Source organism: Fundulus heteroclitus, chromosome 23, assembly GCF_011125445.2.
Source record: "Fundulus heteroclitus isolate FHET01 chromosome 23, MU-UCD_Fhet_4.1, whole genome shotgun sequence".
Taxonomy (NCBI): domain Eukaryota; kingdom Metazoa; phylum Chordata; class Actinopteri; order Cyprinodontiformes; family Fundulidae; genus Fundulus; species Fundulus heteroclitus.
In genome coordinates, this window is record NC_046383.1 from 13,082,662 (window position 1) to 13,103,115 (window position 20,454).

General features: G+C 41.3%; 1 protein-coding gene across 1 annotated transcript in view; it reads right to left on the reverse strand.

The window, feature by feature from the left end:
- LOC118557327 (rap guanine nucleotide exchange factor 6) overlaps nucleotides 1–20,454 on the reverse strand; it is a 57,457-nt gene that overhangs the window by 13,015 nt on the left and 23,988 nt on the right. Inside the window, exons 2-3 of the mRNA XM_036127207.1 lie at nucleotides 5,217–5,287; nucleotides 1,758–1,814 (exon numbers count right to left, since the gene is read on the reverse strand). Of these exons, the coding sequence (XP_035983100.1) occupies nucleotides 1,758–1,814; nucleotides 5,217–5,287 (128 nt within the window). The remainder of the gene's footprint in view (nucleotides 1–1,757; nucleotides 1,815–5,216; nucleotides 5,288–20,454) is intronic.

Here is a 20,454-nt window from a genome sequence, read left to right on the forward strand (position 1 = left end):
TGGCAGACGCTTGAATAAAACTGCTTCCAGACATTTACATAAATCTCACGTTTGTCACAGGTTAAATCACATGGAGGCCAAAAGCTCCCAAATATAAACCTTATCGTGTGTTTATAGCTGTAAACTTTCTTTAAATCTTATTTAGACCTTGGCAGCTATATGTTTTCTTCAACAGGTGTGGAGGATTCTTGATCAAAGCTGCTTTTAAAAGATTACAAGAAACTCGAACTCTTTGGAAACAACGCAGACAAAAACTAGAGACGCTTTACGGGATTTTCATGCCAACGTGTCGGTCCAGAGAGAATCCTGCACACACTTCTATCCATTATTCAGCCGCTATCTCATCTGTAAACCTTTTGTTTGCCCAGCAGCTATAAAGCGACCTGTGGACCTCAGAGAAAGTGTCGGGTCTTCTTCATTATCTCCTAAAACACAGACAAGGAGTCAGAAGGATGAAGAATGGACGCTGGACTCTCCCTGGCCCTGGGAAAAGCTCGCTGAGCTCATTAACGGACTTAATTCACACCGTGGGTGTCAGGGAGACGTCACCATGTGGCGGTATTTAAACACTAAGTGTTTATTCTGAGGTGGGAGACTTTGAAAAGTGATCTAACAACATCCAGAAGCTTTCAGTGCACCTCCTGAATCAAATTAAGCTAGAAATGATATATTAAAGGGGGAAATGTGGAGCTGGGACTGGATAACGTTCTACCTATTGAATCTTCCTCATGCAGTGATCTCACAGTTTACCAAAGAGCTTCTTTTTTTTTCCAACTAGATGACACTACGGTGTGCCATGAAACATCATTTAAACGCTAAAGCTCATCAGGGGGTCCCCCTAACTCCTTCTGCACTGCAGACACATCTGCTTTCTTTAGTTGCAACGTTGCTCTCATGTGTGTGGCTGGACTCTATAAAACGTGTCAAACTCAAGGCCCGCGGGCCGAATCTGGCCCATCAAGGCAATTTCTCAGGCCCTCGAGACCCAAAACAGGTATACCATGTCATAAAGTAGAGGCATATATGCTTTAAAAGTGTATAAAGTGGTTAAAACTGGGCCTCCTGTAGTGAATGTTGATTTTATTTTTTACTGTGTAGTAACATCATCCTGCCACTAGATGTCAGTTTTCCTACATCAAGTTAAAACAACCCAGAAATGTCCAAAAAGAGAAGAAGAAATGCAGAATGTTGAGTTTAAAGTGTAAGTAACCCCATTATTAACGGGATTTTTTGCAGATAAACTATATAAACTGAGCCTAAGGAGCTACTTTTATGTTTTTTATACTTACATGTTAACTGAAATTAAATTATGATATCAAAAGTGTCATCTATTGAGGTGCAACCGGCCCTTTTAATAATGCCAAAGTGGCCTGATGTAGAAATTAGTCTGACAGCCCTGATCTATGACATGAACTAACCCCTTTATCAACGGGGTTTTTGCAGATAAACTGTAAACTGAGCCTAAGGAGCTACTTTTATGTTACTGTGATTTTTTTTATACTTATATGTTAACTGAAATTAAATTATGATATCAAAAGTGTCATCTATTGAGGTGCAACCGGCCCTTTTAATAATGCCAAAGTGGCCTGATGTAGAAATTAGTCTGACATCCCTGATCTATGACATGAAGTTGTTGCCTGGCTCAGAACTGAAACACTTTCCTGCTGGCTGAATCTTTTACTGTCTGTTTTCATGAGACGATCCAGGATTAATATTGGTTTACATGCAGCCATGCGTCGACACACTGTAGGACTTACTAGTAAAGCACTTCATTGGCCTCGTGCCGCTCGTAACGCACCGTCTCGCACATTATTCTGTGGGAACAGAGCAAAAGAGAACATCAGTCAGAAATATCACTTTTTATCACATATAGAAAGCTTTAGCAGTGGTTAAATATTGATCTCACAATACATAAACACCTTACGGACATTCAGCACATTTCTAGGAGCTATTTTCCACCGTGGTCAAACGCGGTAAGCAAAGTGTTTAGTGAGTTTATAAACAGCTGCATAGCAGGGCCGACGAGGGCAAAGACGCCGACTCGACACAGACAGACAGATTCTGAGCTGCCGTTGGTGAAGCTGCAGCTGCAGGCGGAAGAAAATCTGATCTTCAATAGAAATGTCTCCAATTGTTCATAAAATACACAACGATTTCAATCAAAATGCATATTTCTATTACAACACACACGAAATTAAAGCTGCGTAATATATTGATGAATATATTATGAATATATTGAACTGCATTCATCATCCCCATTTCAATATGTACAACGCCACCGTTGCAAAGAACCGCTTGCATTGAGTCTCTGGACCGTGGTAGAATGTCGCAGAGAGAAGTTGAAGCTTTAACGACAGAGAAGAAAGGAAAACGTAAATTTATTGCCACTAATATCACCATATAGCAATCAGATCATCTCCTTGTAAATGCAGCCCTGGCAGATATGGTGATGAGGGAGAGAGTCCAATAAAAAGACCAAAAATAAAGCAGAATCCTTTGATTATCCGGGTCTCGAACTGCAGAGTAGATCAAAACGGACAAAATCTCACTCGCAAAGACTGCTTGAAACTCTACATACAGTTGGGTGGACATTAACTGCTTAAAAATGAAGATTTTAGAAATGCTCCAGCCCTAGGATGGTTCTGGCCAAACCAGGATGATGCAAAGCAACGAGAAGAACAATATTCAACAATAATAACACAGTTTAATGCATCCTTGAAAAAAAAAAGCATCCCTCTGAACGCAGGTGAGCTAAAGCGGTTTGTAAATGTGATTTAAAATGCCGTTTATTCCTCGCTTCAGGGCCGGCTCTGGACGTGGGATTAATTAGACCTCGGTCGTCCAGTCGGAGTATTTATGAACCCCGTCTCTGGCGTAATAGCATTTATTTGTTGAACTATTAGTTAAATTGTACTACCAGTTCTGAAGGTTTCATGATACCCGCTTACATTTTGTTACTTTGTCATCCTAACCTTAATAATCCGTCAATATTAACTTCCATTCATCCCAGCGGTGTTTCCATTGCGGTTATGAGACCTTAACGATCCGCAGCTCAATCTGCATCGTCCTGCCGTTAACTGCCTACACTCAGAGGCTTAAAACGAGGTAAAACAACAAAGATGGGTTTAGTTTTGGCTTAGAGGAGTTAACCTTGAGGATTACTGCCTGGGTTTGTCACTGACTCCTGGAGAACCGACATGTTTTATCTCGCTCAAATAAACCTTCAGATTAGACGTCTGACCAAACCTGAACCAGTTTCCTTTCTTTTAATTAACACCAGATAACTTTCCTCCTAATGGAAAAATCCTCCTTGAGTTTAACTAAATGTAAAATTTACATCTAAACTTATGAGAATCTGCGACGTTTAACAGACTAAACTTGAAAAAAGGGCGCCATGTGGATTTGCTTTTATACAAGCAGCAGGTATGTCATTTTTCAGAGACGTTAACAGTTAAATCGGCAGAGAAAACCGGCTTTTTCCTGGATGTCAAGAAAAAAGAAAAATCACACGTCAGAGAACTGCAGTGAGATCAGCTTCAGCACGACGTCGGGTTGTGCAATATTTTAAAAAAAGAGCAAGACGAACTTGGAAGAAAAACCGCAGGAGGAAAACAACATTCCTCGCGGGACAAGGAGGAGGAAAAAGGACTTTACATAATCCCACGGTTACTGGGATGTCTGGCTGCCTGGACGGTGGGCTGCTCTGGACTACGAGGACATTCCTCTGGATGCGAATGGGCAGGACGGAGCGGGGTTACTGCCGGGCCGGGGGCCTCTGGCGGGTCAGGCAGAGGAATGCTGTGGCTCAGGCCCGGTCACTGAAACATTGTTCTCTGGTCTATATAATCCCTGCGTACGCACACAAGCCAGGCTGGGAACAGACTTCTAACGCAGGGATGGAGGGGGCTGACCTGCAGACCCAAAAAAAAAAAGATCTGAACGCGGATTAAATGTTGAGCCAAAGTGTTTTTGCACGTCTATAACCACAGATAGCTTGTCTACATGTGGAGGAAGACCGGCTGATTTAGCAATACAGATGTAGTAAAGTACGTGTTTTAGCAGTAATGGCCATAGAATTTTCACGCTGGACGCCGACTTCCTCTTTTCTTTCAGGTCTGATCCACAAATACCAGTTTTTCTTCTAGTTAAAGCAACAACAACAACAAAAAAAGCTAATCGACAGGAAACATGCTATTATTTTAGTTGCAAACCCTGATACAATATTGTGCTACGTTATGTAATATCGCTATCCACATTCAATAATTACGTTTTTATTTCAGTTTAACAATTTTTTCAACTATTTATATCTCTTTTCTTTTAGGGGTGCACAGATCTGAACATTTCAGCTGCTATCTTTGACATTTTAAAAGCTTTTTGAGGTGCAACAATCAACCTAAAGGTAGAGGCCGGCTTTAAAGCTGCTCAAAGCGAGGCCTCAGCAACATAAGCAGAGTGTGACGTTTCAGCGACTCCTCATTTTATTAATGCCTCTCTTAATTCAGCCCAGCTCCGTCACTCCAGGACTTCTTTGTCGCCTGAATATTCCTAGCATGGAGGTGGGATTGCACCGCATCCAAGCAGCCGTTTGCAGCTGCCGCATTAATCCCGGTCTTTATTGCGGCATCGACGTGCTCAAACGCACCGTGCAGCTCCACTTGACTTTTAAATGTGAACATTAAAAACACGTATATGAAAGCTGAAAGATGATGTGGGACTGAAGAGCAGAGTGTCTAAACGAAGACGTGGAAACAGGAAGAAGAGCAGTGAGGTCAATGACACCCGCCAGCAATAAACACAGACCGCAGCATTAAATATGTTCTTCCATTAAGGGTTTAGACTGGCTTTATAAAACCTCTGTTCAGTTCTAGGTTGATCTTTTGTCATTCTTGGTCTGATATCTAGAAATTCCCCAGGATTCAACCGGCAGCTTGTTGTTAAACCTCCATCCCAGGACACGTTTATACAGGACGACGGTTTTAGGGGAAAGTTTTATTCCATCTTCACTGTTTGTTAACGTCGACAATGATCCGACTTAGGGGTTGTGCCTGTTTAGCGAGGACTGGTTGTACGCGAAATTACAGTTTTTACCGATTTAACCAAAGTGTGCGCTGAGATCGGACATAAAACGTCCTGTAAATGTGTCAGAAACAGAAAAACGATCCTGTTTTCAGCTGGTTGCCGTCGTGTAATCCAGAATATCTGCAGCGGACACTTACCTCAGCTGGTGCTCGCGCAGGTTGGACAGGGCCTCCATCCCATGGAGATACGAGTAGACGATCTCCAGGTCCTGAGGAAGAGGAGCAGAGGGTCAGTGGGACAAAGAAAGATGAGGTCTGAACCAATTCGTCCAAAAATATGAATATAAACACATTTAAAATGTTAATTACTTCAGGGTGCTTGCTCTTTTTCCAAATGAAAATTCCAGACTTTTTCAAAACTGATTTTTTTTTTTTTCCCAAGACCTTAACTTTATGTACTTGTATACTTGTGTGCCTACTGCCTACTTCATTGGTTGCGATTGTACAAACTGTTTATTAGAAATGTTAATTTTTTATAGGCTAGTATTCAATGAACAAATGCATTATTCACAGTAAATTATGCTTTTACTGATGAAAACGTTTCAAAACATGAAAATCACAAGTACATGAATTTCACATCAAACAAGTGTTTAATTCCATTAGGCTAATACAGTACGTGACCAGTTAGTAAAATTATAGTTTTATAGCCTACCTTCCTATTTCTCATTTCACAATGCCTTTGAGCATACTGTAAAATTCTACCATACATTTTTTTTCCCATACTTTATTAAGACTTTCACACAAAATTCAAGACTTTTCAAGGTCTGGAAAACAGTGTTTCAAAATTCCATACTTATTAAGACTTTCAAGACTTGCGCAAGCACCCTGTACTTAGATGAAGGGTTATTTCTATTGTTTGGGTAACATTTTCATCATTTTCTGCCATCACATGAGCACTTTAAGAAATAATCTAATCATTTATCCAGGCTTAACGGACATCAGAGCTGAAACTAAACCCCGTTTTCTGAATAAATGTCCATGATTTATTTTCTTTTTTTTTTAGTTTACACAACCTAAAAAATGAGTATAACGCCAGTTTAATGTGTGCAAGCGACGGTGAATAATGATTGTACCTTAGCTTGAACACTTAAGATGCTGCTAATCGACGCTGCAGTGCAGGATCTGACTACAGGACCACAGCTCGCTGCTAACAGGAACGGTTTCATGGATTCCTGAGTCCGGACATTGGAATCGGTGGCAATAAAGTAGCTCGCAGAGGAAAAAAAAAAACTAAAAGAGGTCCCCGGCTCCACTATAAACTCCATTCAATTACTTCATCAAGTGACCCAGTGAGTAACTCTGGGATTGTCTGGCCCGCGTCCAAATGTGAGGGGAAACAAAGTGGCCCTCTCCGAGAGCTGGCAGACGGCACAGCCGCCCCAGTGTCTGCCGGGGCACACTGGGCCACAGACCTCACGCCCGTGTGTCTGTGTTTGTGCTGCAGGACCGGCGGACGCTACTGGGAGGCCTTTGTCGGCCGAAGACTGGAAGTAGACGTGGAGACGGCGGAGCGCGGAGACAACAGAGAGCCTGTCCTCAGACTCTACAAGACGTGCCCAGGAAGCCACACAGAACGCAGTTTGTCCCCCCCGGGTTAAATGTCTGAGAGCAATCGTCCTAGAGTTGGTGAACATTTGTGACATGGAGATAGTTCAGGCTGATTTCCATCCATCTGTCAGTAGATCTATCAGGCTACGGGACCAACAGGTCCAGAAGGGACCTCCCTCTCCTCAACCACATCCTCCAGCTCATCCTGGGGGATCCTAAGGCGTTCCCAGGCCAGATGGGATTTATAGTCCCTCCAGCGAGTTCTGGACCTCCTCAACGGCTCCTTTCGATGCGGAGAAGCAGCGGCTCTACTGTGAGCTCCCCTGGGATAACAGAGCTCCTCGCTCCATCTCTGAGGCTGAGCCACCCCCTCCAGAGGAAACTCATTTCGTCTGCTTGGATCTGGATCTTTCGGTCATGATCCGTACCTCACGACCGTAGATGAGCGTCACAACGTGGACGGACTGGTAAGTCAAGAGCTTCGCTGGTTGGCTCGTCTCTTTCTTTACCACCACAGACCTGATCAGTGCCCACAACACTGCAGACGAAACCCCGACCCGTCTGTCCATCTCTCGTTCCCTCCCACCATCGCTAGTGAACAAGACACCAAGATACTTAAACTTCTTGACACTTTCCGGTCCAGGACGATGGCCAAGGGCTCTCTCATCCCATCCCTACAGATTTGGTTTCCCAAACTGTGCCTCAGACGACCCGCAGTGTTCCTTGAATGAACAAAACACTTTAAGACAAACCCCCTTTTCAGAAATACAAGCCATAAGATAGAAACCTAAAGCGTTTTAACCCAAAAAGGCTGCAGGCAGCACAACGTGTGACCAAATTACTTCCAATCCATGTTATTTCCTACCTTCAAAACCAATGAAAAAGAATTAATCAAAGAGTCGGGATGGCATAGAAATACCTTTATTGACCCACAACGAGGAAATTCAGGCGTGATAGTGGCAAAAAAACATAGACAGGATCCATCAGAGACACACCAGATTAAATAATATGAATAAAAGGCTCATTTCAAGTTCGAAAGCAGAAGAGAATGAACTTAACAAAAAAAGAAAAATGAAATACTGTGCAATTGATTATTTGAGAAGTTTCAGAAGACTATTTTTCTCTTTTATAAATGATTATCACGCCCCTCGGATCAGCAGACCAGCTGTACCTGGAGGTCCGGTTGCTGCTGCTGCCTCTTCGCTCCACATTTCTAATCTGCTCTGAAGGCCCACCGCTTCTCTTCGGCTTTTGACCCGGTTTAAGTTGTTAATTTTATTTAAATTAATATTTTTTGTCAAGTTGTACTTGTACTTTATTTCTGCTTTCAATCGTTTTTTTATTCTAATGTTCTCTTGGCTCAGCACTTTGGTCAGGTCCTGCTGCTTTTAAAGGTCCTATTGCTGCTGCAAGCTGCAGGTCAGCTGGCTGAAAGAGGGCTCCTGCATTTTTCTTTCTCTTTAAAGGTTAATTCAGCTGATGGCAAAGACAGAAAGGGTGTCACTATTATCAAGGTGACATTGTTTTTTTTTAGGAAGTTATAAGCGACATGTCTGTTATAAAATGAATATCTTCATTTTAAGTATTTGTTACTAGATGGTGAAACGGTAGCATGATCTAAGATTTTTTTTTTGCACACATCAAGTTATGAAACTCATAATACGACAAAATAAATTGAGTCTCTCGGTCAAACATAAGGATTTTTGCTTTCAGTAAAAACTATCTGTGTAAAAGGAGCTTGTGGCCTTAAAATGATGAACAGCAAACAACGGAACAGGTAAATAACATATTCAGTATCTCTTTTCTTAAATGGCAATTCCCACAAAATCAACAGTGACGAACAGCTTGTGACTCGGCTTGGCGTTCATCAGGGTCGCTCCCTTCTGTCCTGTTAGCTTAACGAGTTATGTCAACAAAGTGGAACGTCGCTGCAGGTCAACACCTGATCACACATGGAGGTAAGTCGCAAAAAGGTTGGGAAGCCAAAACATGTAATCAAAGAAAGAAAGGAAAATGAAACTAAGAAAGAAAGAAAGACGCAAACAAAGAAATAAAGAAGGAAAAGGGAAATAAAATTAATGAAATATTAAAATTTAATATATTTTAGAAATAGTGAGAAAGAAATCTGAAAGTTTAAGACCAAAACGAGAAACACGGCTCTAACCACATTTTGGCCACTTGCTCTTTTCATATTCAGACTCGGTTTCTCTGAAAGCAACAAGTCCTGAGAAGATCCAGGAGACCTGAGGCCTCAAAACAACAGCAAACACCCAACAGTCCACCTAAAGTCCTTGTCTTCAGATAACAAATATTATAAATTATGGAATTATAACAGTAATATATAAATCGTATATACCGATTTTTGCCGTTTAGTTTTAAAGATTTTATGTAAAGATTTTTTACTTTGTCATTTCCAAAGAGCGGATTGACCTGATTCTAACGTTGATTTAAAATAAAAAACGCAGCCGAGCGATCAAAACGAGACTGATCTGCAGTAGCTGTCGCTCAGGTCATGATCCTCCATCCTTCCTCTCTGATTGTTGCATTTCAAAGCATCAATGGGTGAGACCTACTATCTCATATTTGCCAAGAAAATGCTGGTCATTTTAAATATGCCATAAAATAAAAATGTTGCTGTTAAATATTTGAACAGAGCTCGATTTAGAGCCTAGCATCACCCTGGAGACTGAGGCTGCTCACACCTCACTAACAAAATGTCTCTGTTCAAAGGCTCTGTGCTGTCAGCAGGGGTTGTTTTAGGACAGCTACTGCCACCTGCTGGACGGAAACAGAACTAAGGTTTGAAATGTCAACTCAATTCAAAAGCTGCACAGCTTTAATGTCGACCTTTCCCCTGATTCAAGCAATACTGCTTATAAATATAACGGCATTTTATGTTAAGGAGGAGAGATGTGTATCTGGTTGTTATCAGCAAAAAAAATTAATGATATACTGTATGTGCAGCTGGCAGATCACATTTATTTTGAGACAAATGTCTCGTCTTATCTGTTTTTTTTTCTCGACATATTGCTGAAAATAACAGTAAAGAATGTTTTGCCATAAAAAACAAAAGCAAGCACTATAAAACACAATTCTGTTTGTCTGCTCTTTCATAGCCGAGAGAAAAAAAAATGTTTTTACTGAAAGAAGATGATTTTAGAGGCTGAATGCTGAAATTCTTTCACAAGAATACATCTAAATATAACCTATATAGTAAGTTTGCAGTGTTTGTCAGCAGAAAATGTTCCAGCCATTATGTCCGTGTAGTCGGGATTTTTTTTTTATATACATATATTAACCGCTATAAGACTATAAGGCAGCCCGGTGGTCAAAAACCAAAACCACATAACTGCAGCAGAACCACGTCTTCTTCTTCTACTTACCAGCGAGCCACAAGAACCATCAACCAAGAATTTAGTTGTACTTTATTAGTTTCCTTTTTTGCCAGACAACTCCGTTTTTTTAGCTCTTTTTGGAAACTAGTGAGCATAAAGAACTAAAAACAAATGTATAAATAACCTCAGGTAAGGAGATGAGCGCTTCCTCGGACAGCAGGGATTTAGTTAACCTTCTTAGGCACTAACAGAGGACGCCTCTAGGGGGCGGTGTTGCAGGTCTCTTTTTTTTTTTTATTTTAGCCAGATTGACATCACATTGAATTAAACAGCACCGCTGAGGCGCAGCCTCACACAGAGAAATATGCACAACCATCAATTGTGGCTTCACTCTCAAATATTTTCGACTGACTCTATGGAAAGAACGTAAAGGACCCCATCTTTTCCACTGCCCTGACCTTCTTTAATACCAGCCTCCTCCTGCAAAGGGCAAACACACGCCGAGAATTTAAACGGGGGAGAAAGAGAGAAGCTGCAGGGAGAAAGGAACCGTCTTCCTGGGCGATTGTTCGGGTGTTTTAAAAGCTAATTTTCTTTTCAGGTTTTTAACTCCAGCTCAAAAGAGGAGACCTTTTTGGATGCATGCCTGCAGCCTGAGAGAACGGAGGAAGGAAAGAGCGCTGCTGTGTTGCAGAAACTACAACAGGCCGGCGGCGGCTCTCAGCCAACGTTCTGCTCTCTGTGTGTGGAGGAAAGAAAAAGCAAGTCAGGCTATACCAGTAACAACATCTGATCCATCTCCATTCCTCCGACGATGAACTAATCCCTCCAGGAACTCAGGTGCTGCCCCCCCACAGAAGCAGAAATACCCAGACACTGGTCTAGAAAAAAAACACAAAAGGGGATTTCTTCTAAAGCTGGTTCCATTCCTGACATAGCGCCGACATACCGGCAATCGGACGTCTGTAAACAGCGATTTCCTTCATGAGACAAAACGTTTCATAGCTTTACACCTTCCTTTGTAAGGCAGATGACAGCAGAGCAATGCAGCCAGACCAGTAAAGGCATTTCCTTTCCAAGACACAAATTAAACAATAGCAGGCCTTGTGTGCCCTGTTTGGGGCCCGCCAACACAGAGAGGAGGCCAGCCTTAGTTTCCCACCCCTTATGTTAGGCCCCCAGGGGGTAGGTGGGGGGGGTGGGGGGGGGGAGTATCAGGCCTGCTGCCAGCTGATTGGGTGGCAGAGCACTCAGAAGACAAAGAAAGGTCAAGGAAGTGTGCTATGGGGATTTAATGTTAGAACTATCTTACAGTATTATGCAGAGAAAGCCTTTGGAAACCAGATATTTTCATGCACTGAATGAAAGGTTTGTGGCTGAAGGTCCTGGGTTTAAATCCCCGGCCTGGGGTCTTTGCTGCATGGAGCTTGCATGTTCTACCTGTGCATGGATAGACGTACAGATCGCCTCCAGACCAAGGAGGAACCAGACTCTGAGGCTACGTTCACACTGCAGCCTGAAGTGACCCAATTCAGATTTTTTTTGCCCATATGCGACCTGGATCTGATCTTTTTATGACAGTCTGAACAACACAGATCGGATTTTTTCAAATGCGACCCAGGTCACTTGGATATGTAAGATAAGATAAGATGGTCTTTATTGATCTCACAATGGAGAAATTCACTCGTCACATCGGCTCATACAAGAAGGTGCAGAGTAGGGAAGGTGCATTCAGTTATATACAGTGAATCTTCATATATACAATGGATCAAAAAGAATACCAAAAAAATACAAAAAAAGGAAATAGGAATGGGCAATATGATGTCTCATTTACATTCTTAGTGGTCTATATATATATATATATATATATATATATATATAAAAACATATCTATATACTTAAATATATACAAATATCTATGCGCCTATATACATACGTACCTCCGCGTATATATGTGCATATACATTGTATACATTTGTACATACATACATACATACATACATGTGTGCTGACTTATGTTCACGTGTTGATAGCAGCAGAAGTCACTACATCAGGATTATTGCACGGGTTGTAGGACAGAGTATTAATTAGATTATTGCACATTAATTATTGCACATTACTTATTACAGTTATGGTCACAGTTACAGTTATAGTGCAGCATTGTAAAATCTGATAGCAGCAGGAATGAATGACCTGCGGTAGCGCTCCTTTTTACAGACAGTGTCGCATTTATCCGATGTGTCGGATTATCAGATGTGTCGCATTTATCCGACCTGTACGTCACTGATACTCGACAAACGTCACTATTCTGCGTCCTGCTTTGCAGAAGCGGGAATAAAGACGACACCCATAGCAGACAACAATGAGGAGAGCAGTAAATGGAGGGAAAGCTCCGGTTAGAAAATAAATTAATGACCACAAAATGTGCGCCAGCATTATAATCCTTGTTTACTTCCGCAAACACTGAGGACACTTGCTACGTGTGACGTCATCGCGTCCTCGAGTGCGCATGCGGGACACTTCGGTTGAACGCTTTCAGTTCACACAGGAGATCACATACAAGTCGTATATATTTGGAAGTGTGAACGGACACGCAAAAAAATCCGATTTCACGAAAAAATCGGAATTGAGCATTAGGACCTGCAGTGTGAACGTAGCCTAAGAGATTCACAATTATGCGTTGCAGTAGAGCAATAACCTTGACTGAAATTATCCCCCCCAATCAAGCGCTCATTTATTTTGTGATAAAAAGTGCTTAACAAATTCAATACATCGCAGCAAAAACACACAAGGAAAAATAAAACATTAAAAAATGGTTTAAAGCTAGGTAGATACAACTAGAAACGGTAAATGGACTGAACTTATATGGCGCTTTTCCAGTCATATTGACCACTCAGTGCTTTACACTAGAGCCACATTCATACACCGACACGCAGCTCGCTAGGCAACTTGGGGTTAACTGCCTTGCCCAGGGGCACATTGACGTGTGATGGGGAAGCTGGAATCGAACCTTCGGATTGCAAGACGACAACTCAACCCATCAAGCCCCAGTCACCCACGGACAGAAGTGTCACTGCAGGTAAAGCAATGAAAGCCGACCTGAATATAAAAGTTTTCAAAAGGCCAAGTGGAGTTAGAAGTTGATTCTTGTCAATAAACGATTGAATGTTCTCTCCTGTTTTGTCGTTATTGTCGTCAGACTCATGCCTTTTGCAACATCTCTGAGGCACATTTGCGCATCTGAGCTACCAAGGGTGTGACTTCGATTAACAGGTGCGATAAATTAACCTGATTGGACGACTGACACAAAAAGCGCTGATTGGTCATGAGCAAAGAGAGCTGAGCCCCGAGGAGAATCTTTAGTAACCAATTAGAGACCAGCGTGAAGTTCAGGGGTGGAAACTCAAACCAGCCACTGACCAAATGCAGGTAAATTTACAAAGTGGCAGGTAAATGTTCGATTAGCTTAGCTAGTTAGGTTTGTTTTCCAGCAGGCACCACCGTAGAGCTGGATGATATAGAAAAAAAGCACATCGAGATAACTCCACAGTCCAGTTATATGAAAAAACTTTATTGTCTTTAAACAGGTGGACTTTGACAGAGGAAGAGTTGTGTTATCCACAGTTATAAAACTTGAAGACACTAAGTTGTATGTTTTAAAACTCATAAATAAATCAAAGTTTTTGAATGCATGTAGTATAGTTTAAAAAAAAAAAAAGAAAGAAAATCCTTTCTATAATAACAGGTTCATTGTTTAAATCTATAAACATACCTTATTAGCGCAACATTCACTTTTAAAACAGGAGAACGCAGTGGAAGCTAAATCTAAGACTACAGCAGTCGATGTCATGTCACCCACCATTTGTATCCATTAATTGAACAGCGCCGGCCGGGTCGTCCTCAACAAAGGCTCCAGCTTCGCTTATCTCCCTACACCTCGGTGTCTGTTTGCCAGATAGTAGGCTTTCCTCGGGCCGGGCCCTCTTTCACTTCGACACAAACGGTCAATGCATTTATTCATCTGGCTTCTGGCTGAGCGCAGATAGCAGCCCTCTGTGTCCATCCGTCACCGGCTTCAGACAAGCATCAAAGGAGAAAGGGGCCGCGGCGTTTCAGAGACAATGGGACACTGTGGGAGAGATTACAGAGAGCCAGGTAGGGAAGGGAAGGACGCGTTTGATTGTCATCGAGTAGATCAATGCCGAAGCATTTATGCGCTGAATCTGAGGAAACAGCTACCTGCTTTTTTTATTTAATTTAATTTTACGTTCAAATAAATGCAAAAGCTATTCATAGAAGCTGAGTTTTGGCATTTGAACGAATTTATAGAGCAGCAGAATGACAGAAAAAATGAACGGATCAGGAAATTGGATATAGACCTTATATGTTTGCAGTTAATCATCATGTTTGCATAACAAATTAATGGCAGGCCAATAAAACTTTGATGCTTGATTGGTGGCTTAGCGAAGCACTAGGCACATTTGAAATACACTATGTCCTAATATATCTATATTATTAACTTCTCCAGCTAGCTGCATTAAAGCCCACAGTAAGCCAATTGTCCTTCAACGGATCACAATCACACCCTGGTTTCTGTCCAACTGAGCAGCAAACTTGTTCTCTTCACCTTAAACGTCAGATGTCAGCAGATTGTGTTTTTTTCTTACAGAGCAGAGCCATATTCTCTGGTCGCTTTCTCACAGTTTAATAAAAGGAAAGCTCATTTATCACATCTTCTCCCTCTAGTCCCCCTGTGTCTATAAAAGGCTCTCGGTCAGGGCGGGTTGCAGCAGGTTTTCTGACCAGAAAGGAGCTTTTTTTTTTTTTTTGTACTGGTGTTAGCGCTGTTCTATTTATTGATTCCTGCTACGCTGTTGCAGTAGAAACTGTAGATTTGGACGATTGCTTTTCTCAAACGCAAAACGTTCCCAGCAGGTGTTCTCTAAATGCACGTTTTACACCTTTCTGGAACAATAGTTGTAGCAAAACCCGTTGATGACTTAAAGTTGCTTTGATTTGTTTTTTTTTCCAGTTGCTTATTACTTGTTTCGCAAGTGGAACTTTCATAATGTATCGACTACTTTCAGGATGGAAGAACGATTTTACCCAGTATAATAAAAAGTGTTTTTGAACAGGATTACTAAGTATAGCTTTAAAGACAATGGAACAATGCACCAAAAGCCCCAACAGATTTTTTCCCCCTCAATTTAACAGCCTAATAAATCCAATTTACAACAATATAATCTATTTTTCTACTTGTTCAAATGATAAAAATCCCTCATAATAGCCAATAAAACAAAAGACAGAGGGGTAAACTAAGTATCCACAACTCTGCAGCACCACCCAGCAACTTAAAGGAAGTTTGCACTGAAAGCAGTCTGCACTCAAAGTGAAACTAAAATAATTTAACAAGCACAAAACCTGTTCTTTATCTCCTTTTAAAAAAGAAAAGGAACTTCCCTAAGGTGAAGCTCGGCGTAAAGATGAGCGCAGGACAGAAAAACATGACAATAGCAAAACATTATGAAAGAAAGCATTGCTTTGTGACCTAAATTATGCAATTCTGGATTAAACTGGGATCATCTGAGTTGTTAATGCGCAGCAAGCTGCAAACAAACTGCATTTTCCTTCGAGCCGGCTCATTAAAACCTCCCGCCATCTATGATGCAAACAAACTTCATCCCCAGGAGTCAAAGGAGGAATGGCAAATCAGATCTCATCACTTCTCAGAGAGACGATTTCTTCTTGTTCTCTTTTGAGAAAACAGCTGCAAAAAAAGTCCAAAACAATTCCTACCCCCACTCCGGGAGCAGGAACGGCCTAGTTTTATAACAATTGCTCGTTTGTCACTGCAGGGTCCACTTTTTTTTCTCCATCCTCTTATTCTCTAAACTTCACTGTGGCCCAACCCTAGGCTGCAATCAAAGCACAGACCACTCGTTATTTCAGCAAACATTGACTGTGAAAAACGCAAACACCTTATTATAGAACAAAGGTGGATGCTTTATTCTTAAAAAGCATTTACATTGAAAAAAAACCCCTATAACCTGTGAATGTTAAGTTACTCAAACACAACACGATGAGCCACAGCGGTAGAGGATCTGACGCGTCCTCCTTCGTCGAGAGCCGCCGGCATGCCTGGATCCTGTTACCGTGACATCTCAGCGTCCGTCTTATGTGTCGGCCAAGGGTGAGGAGAGATGACGCCTGCATTCCTCGTATGTCGCAGGCTAGATGCCTCACTATCCACGTTACTGAGCGCCTCACAAATGCACAGGAGGCGCGTGGTCTGAGGCCCAGACCAGAGCCCTCTGAGTCCGCTAACAGGACAGGTTTCATCGCCCCGGTCCACATCAGTGACTGGTTATTGTCTTCAAATAAGCTGGTGAATATTCTTAGTCATCCAGGTCATGATCATTCCAAAAAAAGTAAAAAAAAACAAAGCAACTGGACTTGTTTTTTGTAGTAGAAGACGTTTCGCTTCCTCTCCAGGAAACTTTCTCAGCTTCCTGGAGAGGAAGCGAAACATCTTCTACTACAAAAAACAAGTCCAGCTGCTTTGTTTTTTACTTTTTTTGGAAGTCTTTAAATAAATGTTGAAAGAAAATATAAGAAACGAGAAGAAAACCAACATTTATTCAACTAAATTCCAACGAAATATTTATCAGAAGTAGCTAAGAACCAAAACCAGTAGCATGTCAAAATAAATTACTCGTCTGGTAAATTTAATTTGTCTATGCCTGTTAACTATAATTACAATGTGCTTTATAAACGAGGCTTTTGTAATGTTATAAAATAAATATGACCGTAGCCAATATTTTTAAATACAATACAACAGCCTTATAATAAAAACCACGGCTATAACGAGAGAAATCTGATTTAGCGCTGTTTATGCTTTTTGTGTTAAAAATAGACCTGCAGAGAAAAGAACTGCTAAAACATTTCCATCAATAATACGCTTAAATTCAGCAAGATACTACTGAACCTCCTCCGCTTATTCCTGTGCACTGCCAGTCAGCTGGCTGAAAGAAGGCCACTGCACATTTCCTCTCTTTACAAAATGCACAAATTGAGGGGTCTGGAAATTTATAAAATATGGGTGTAATGTTGGGTACATCAAAACTGCTTTTAATGAGAATTTATTCTTTAATTTCTCAGAGTCTATGCATTACAATAGAAAACAGCTGTATTAGATCTAATAACTGTAGTAATCAACTTCCTTCTTTTATTTATAGCAATATTTTTTGTTCTTTTGAATTTTAAACAAAAAGCAATTTAATCATGTTAAAAATGTCTGACTTTTAAGGCCCTTTTGCTCAAGGTTGTCATACAGGAAGCATCTTATGGACGCTCCTATTATGCATGCGTCTATGTTCCTTTTTAAAGCTTTAAAGCTAGATTTAATGTTTCAGCAGCATTAAGGTTTGTTCCTTCCCCAATATTCAGACTTTATTGAAGTCAATAAGTCTTTTGGCTGACATTAAAGGACATCCAGGTCTAACTTCATTTAAGTTCTAAAGACATAACAGGATTTTCTTTGCAAACAAGCACAAATGCTGAGACATCCTTCAATGACCTCAGCGTCTCCACCTTTGGCTTAACGCAGCTTTGTAGAAAATCAAGAGTCAGCCTCCTGTGTCTCCAATCTAATAAAGGACAAGTCACCATCTGAGTCTGAGCACCAGGCTGGAGCAAATGTTGGTGAATAATGAGGCGGACAGAGCAGCAGCGAGGAGACAAACAGCCCGGAGCGATGTAACAAGGTAAACGGACAACCGGGAGTCAGGCGGCCGCTGAAGGTTGGAAGGTCATGTTGTCTACGGTGCAGTATCTCCTAATGGCAATATATTGCATTATATTGTCTACTCAGCTAAAACGCCGTGTCTGTGAGCCAAGTGGGACCGAGGAAGACCACCTCCTCCTCCCCCCCCCCCCGTCACAGCTGCCGAAACCGCAGCGGCGGCGTTTTCCTCCAAAATGAGCGGAGCATCCATCACGCACCTCAGGGAGGCGGTGTGGTCCTCCGGCGCGTTGCACCGTGTGAACGCGCGTCTCTGTTTGTCTTCCAACGTGTGTGCATTCCCCAGCCTTTGTTTGTACATTCCCGTGTGCTAACACGGTGGCCGGCAGCTGTCCTTGGGGTTTGTGGGATCCGCGCGGTATTTTTATCCATTAGCCTGAGTGAGACAGCAGGTGGATGCTGAAGCGAGGTCACATGGTGGCGGCGGGCCGCTATCTGCGGCTGCTTTGACCAAATAAACGGGTCCGAGCGCAAAACTGTCTACTGGCGTTACGTTTATTCAGCTTTTTTACATTACTTTAAATTAACGTAAACTGGATCAGATCATCAAAACTGACACCTTTGCACTTAGATGTCATTCTGATCCCACCTTTATTAAACTTGAACCACTAGCTACAAATTTATTTATTTTTTCTTCGAACTTTTCTGACCCTCCAACTTTTTTCAGTCCTCTATTTTTGGGTTAAGGGTTCAGTTTAAGGCCGTGGTGTGTTTATCTTTTATTTTTTATTAGGGTCAGGGTTAAGGTCAGGGTCAGGTTATAGTCCACCTGTGTGTGTTTAAATCTATTTTTAGAGAAATCTTTTTTCTAAGCAAAAAAAAAAAAAAAGCTGGAGCTGAGCATAAAAATAGGAAAACTTTATGCATTGAAGTCCCCAAAATCTAATTAATTTTTAATAAGACAATGAAGTAGCTTCAGAACTGATTTAAAGTTAAAGAATAATGATATATAATATTTTAAAAATGGATTCTAAGAAGCTGACATTTTCTGGTTGTTTTTTATTTTGGTTAGTTTCTGTTCTAAATCTAATAATGCAAACAATAATAGTGACGACGCTTCAAAACTAATGTTACTGATCACTGAGCCACTTCAGTACATAATAATAATAATAATAATAATAATAATAATAATAATAATAATAATAATGCATATTATGAAAATGTATTGATATTTTGGAGATCAAAAAGTGTGAAGCTATGAAAACTGTAGTTAAAATACTTAAAATTTTATTATGTTGATGTTTGAGGGAAATGTACTTTTAAAATGATATGTTTGGTCTTTAGGGACAAATGTGTTGAAATTATAAAGAATCCATTAAGGGTTCACAAGATTTTACAGTTTTTATTTGAAAAAGGAGCAAGTTCAGTATAGGATCAAAAAAGAAGAACGTTTTTGGAGTGTCCTGTGTAAAACCTAAATGAAGCTGGCAGAAACAACTCAAAGCTAATTACCGGTCCTCCTAAGCGCCGGGTGTTAACAGGTTAAGACGGAAGAGCTCGGGGATTTCACCATTTTCCTTCCATGCAGCGATGCACCAACGCTTACATTCCTCTGCCACCTGTTCAGATGCGTTCAGGACAAACGCGCCGCTTTACTTTTGTTTAAGCGTCCAGTTCAACTTTTACCCCAGCTTCACATAAAGTTTGAAAGATAACGAGGCTGAAGGGTTGTGGTGACGCGAACAACTACGCTGCCAGAGGCAGAAATTAAAAAAACGTTTGTTCCCCCGCGCGGCCAGGAGCCGGTGGACACGGCGTCCGGCTGGAGCAGGAATCAGGGAGGCATGTGAATGAGCTTAGCAGCGCCTGCCAGGATAAAACCCTCCACAGCCACAATGGAGGCAGACTCCAGGAGGATGCAAATGAGATGAACGGTGGAGAAGCGGGTAAAGGAGTGGGTTTACTCACAATGATAGGAAGATGTGACTTAAACACAGCAGCTGGGTGTATTTCATTTATTTAAGTTTAGGGTATATTATTTATTTATGGGAAGGAAGTGCGTCTAAACAGACCTAAGGGTAACAGACCGTTCCGATCTATCTGCTTTGATCGGTGCTGCCACCAGCTTATAATGAAGTCGCTTTGGAAATGACTAAATGTGTGGTCGGGACTTTGTTTAATGGGAAAAAAACAAAAAATAGGCAATAAATGTGGGTTAAAGATATAAACTTAGGAACGTTCTTCATCCGATCTGACAGAGCTTGAGCTTTCTTGTACTAGAGGATGGGAATTAAAAAAAAAAAAACGATCTACATTGTCCTCTGTCTTGATCACAACGCAAAGCCCTGTGTTGGTCCATCACAAAAATTAAAATCTGTGTTTGTACTGCGACATATTATGAAAAAAAGATAATACTGAACCGCAATGTTCCCAAGCAATAAACAGCTTTGAGTCTTTAATGGACTCTGCCAGGGTACAAGTTCAAACAGCCTTTGTTCAGAACTTCTGGACCAACCAGAACATGTTCAGCACAAGAATATTCTGTTAAATAACAGACGAATCAGTATGATGTATTCAACAGGGAACAGCACCAGAGCTCCCATATCAATTACACATTCAGAAGCCGCAGCCAAGGCTGAGAGAACAAAATCCTGCACTCCTGTCCTTGAGGGCAACAAGAAGATAAGTTGTTCCACAAAAAAAGGACAAACTTTACTGCCTCCGTCTGGCAGAGTGTCACCATTATCCCCGC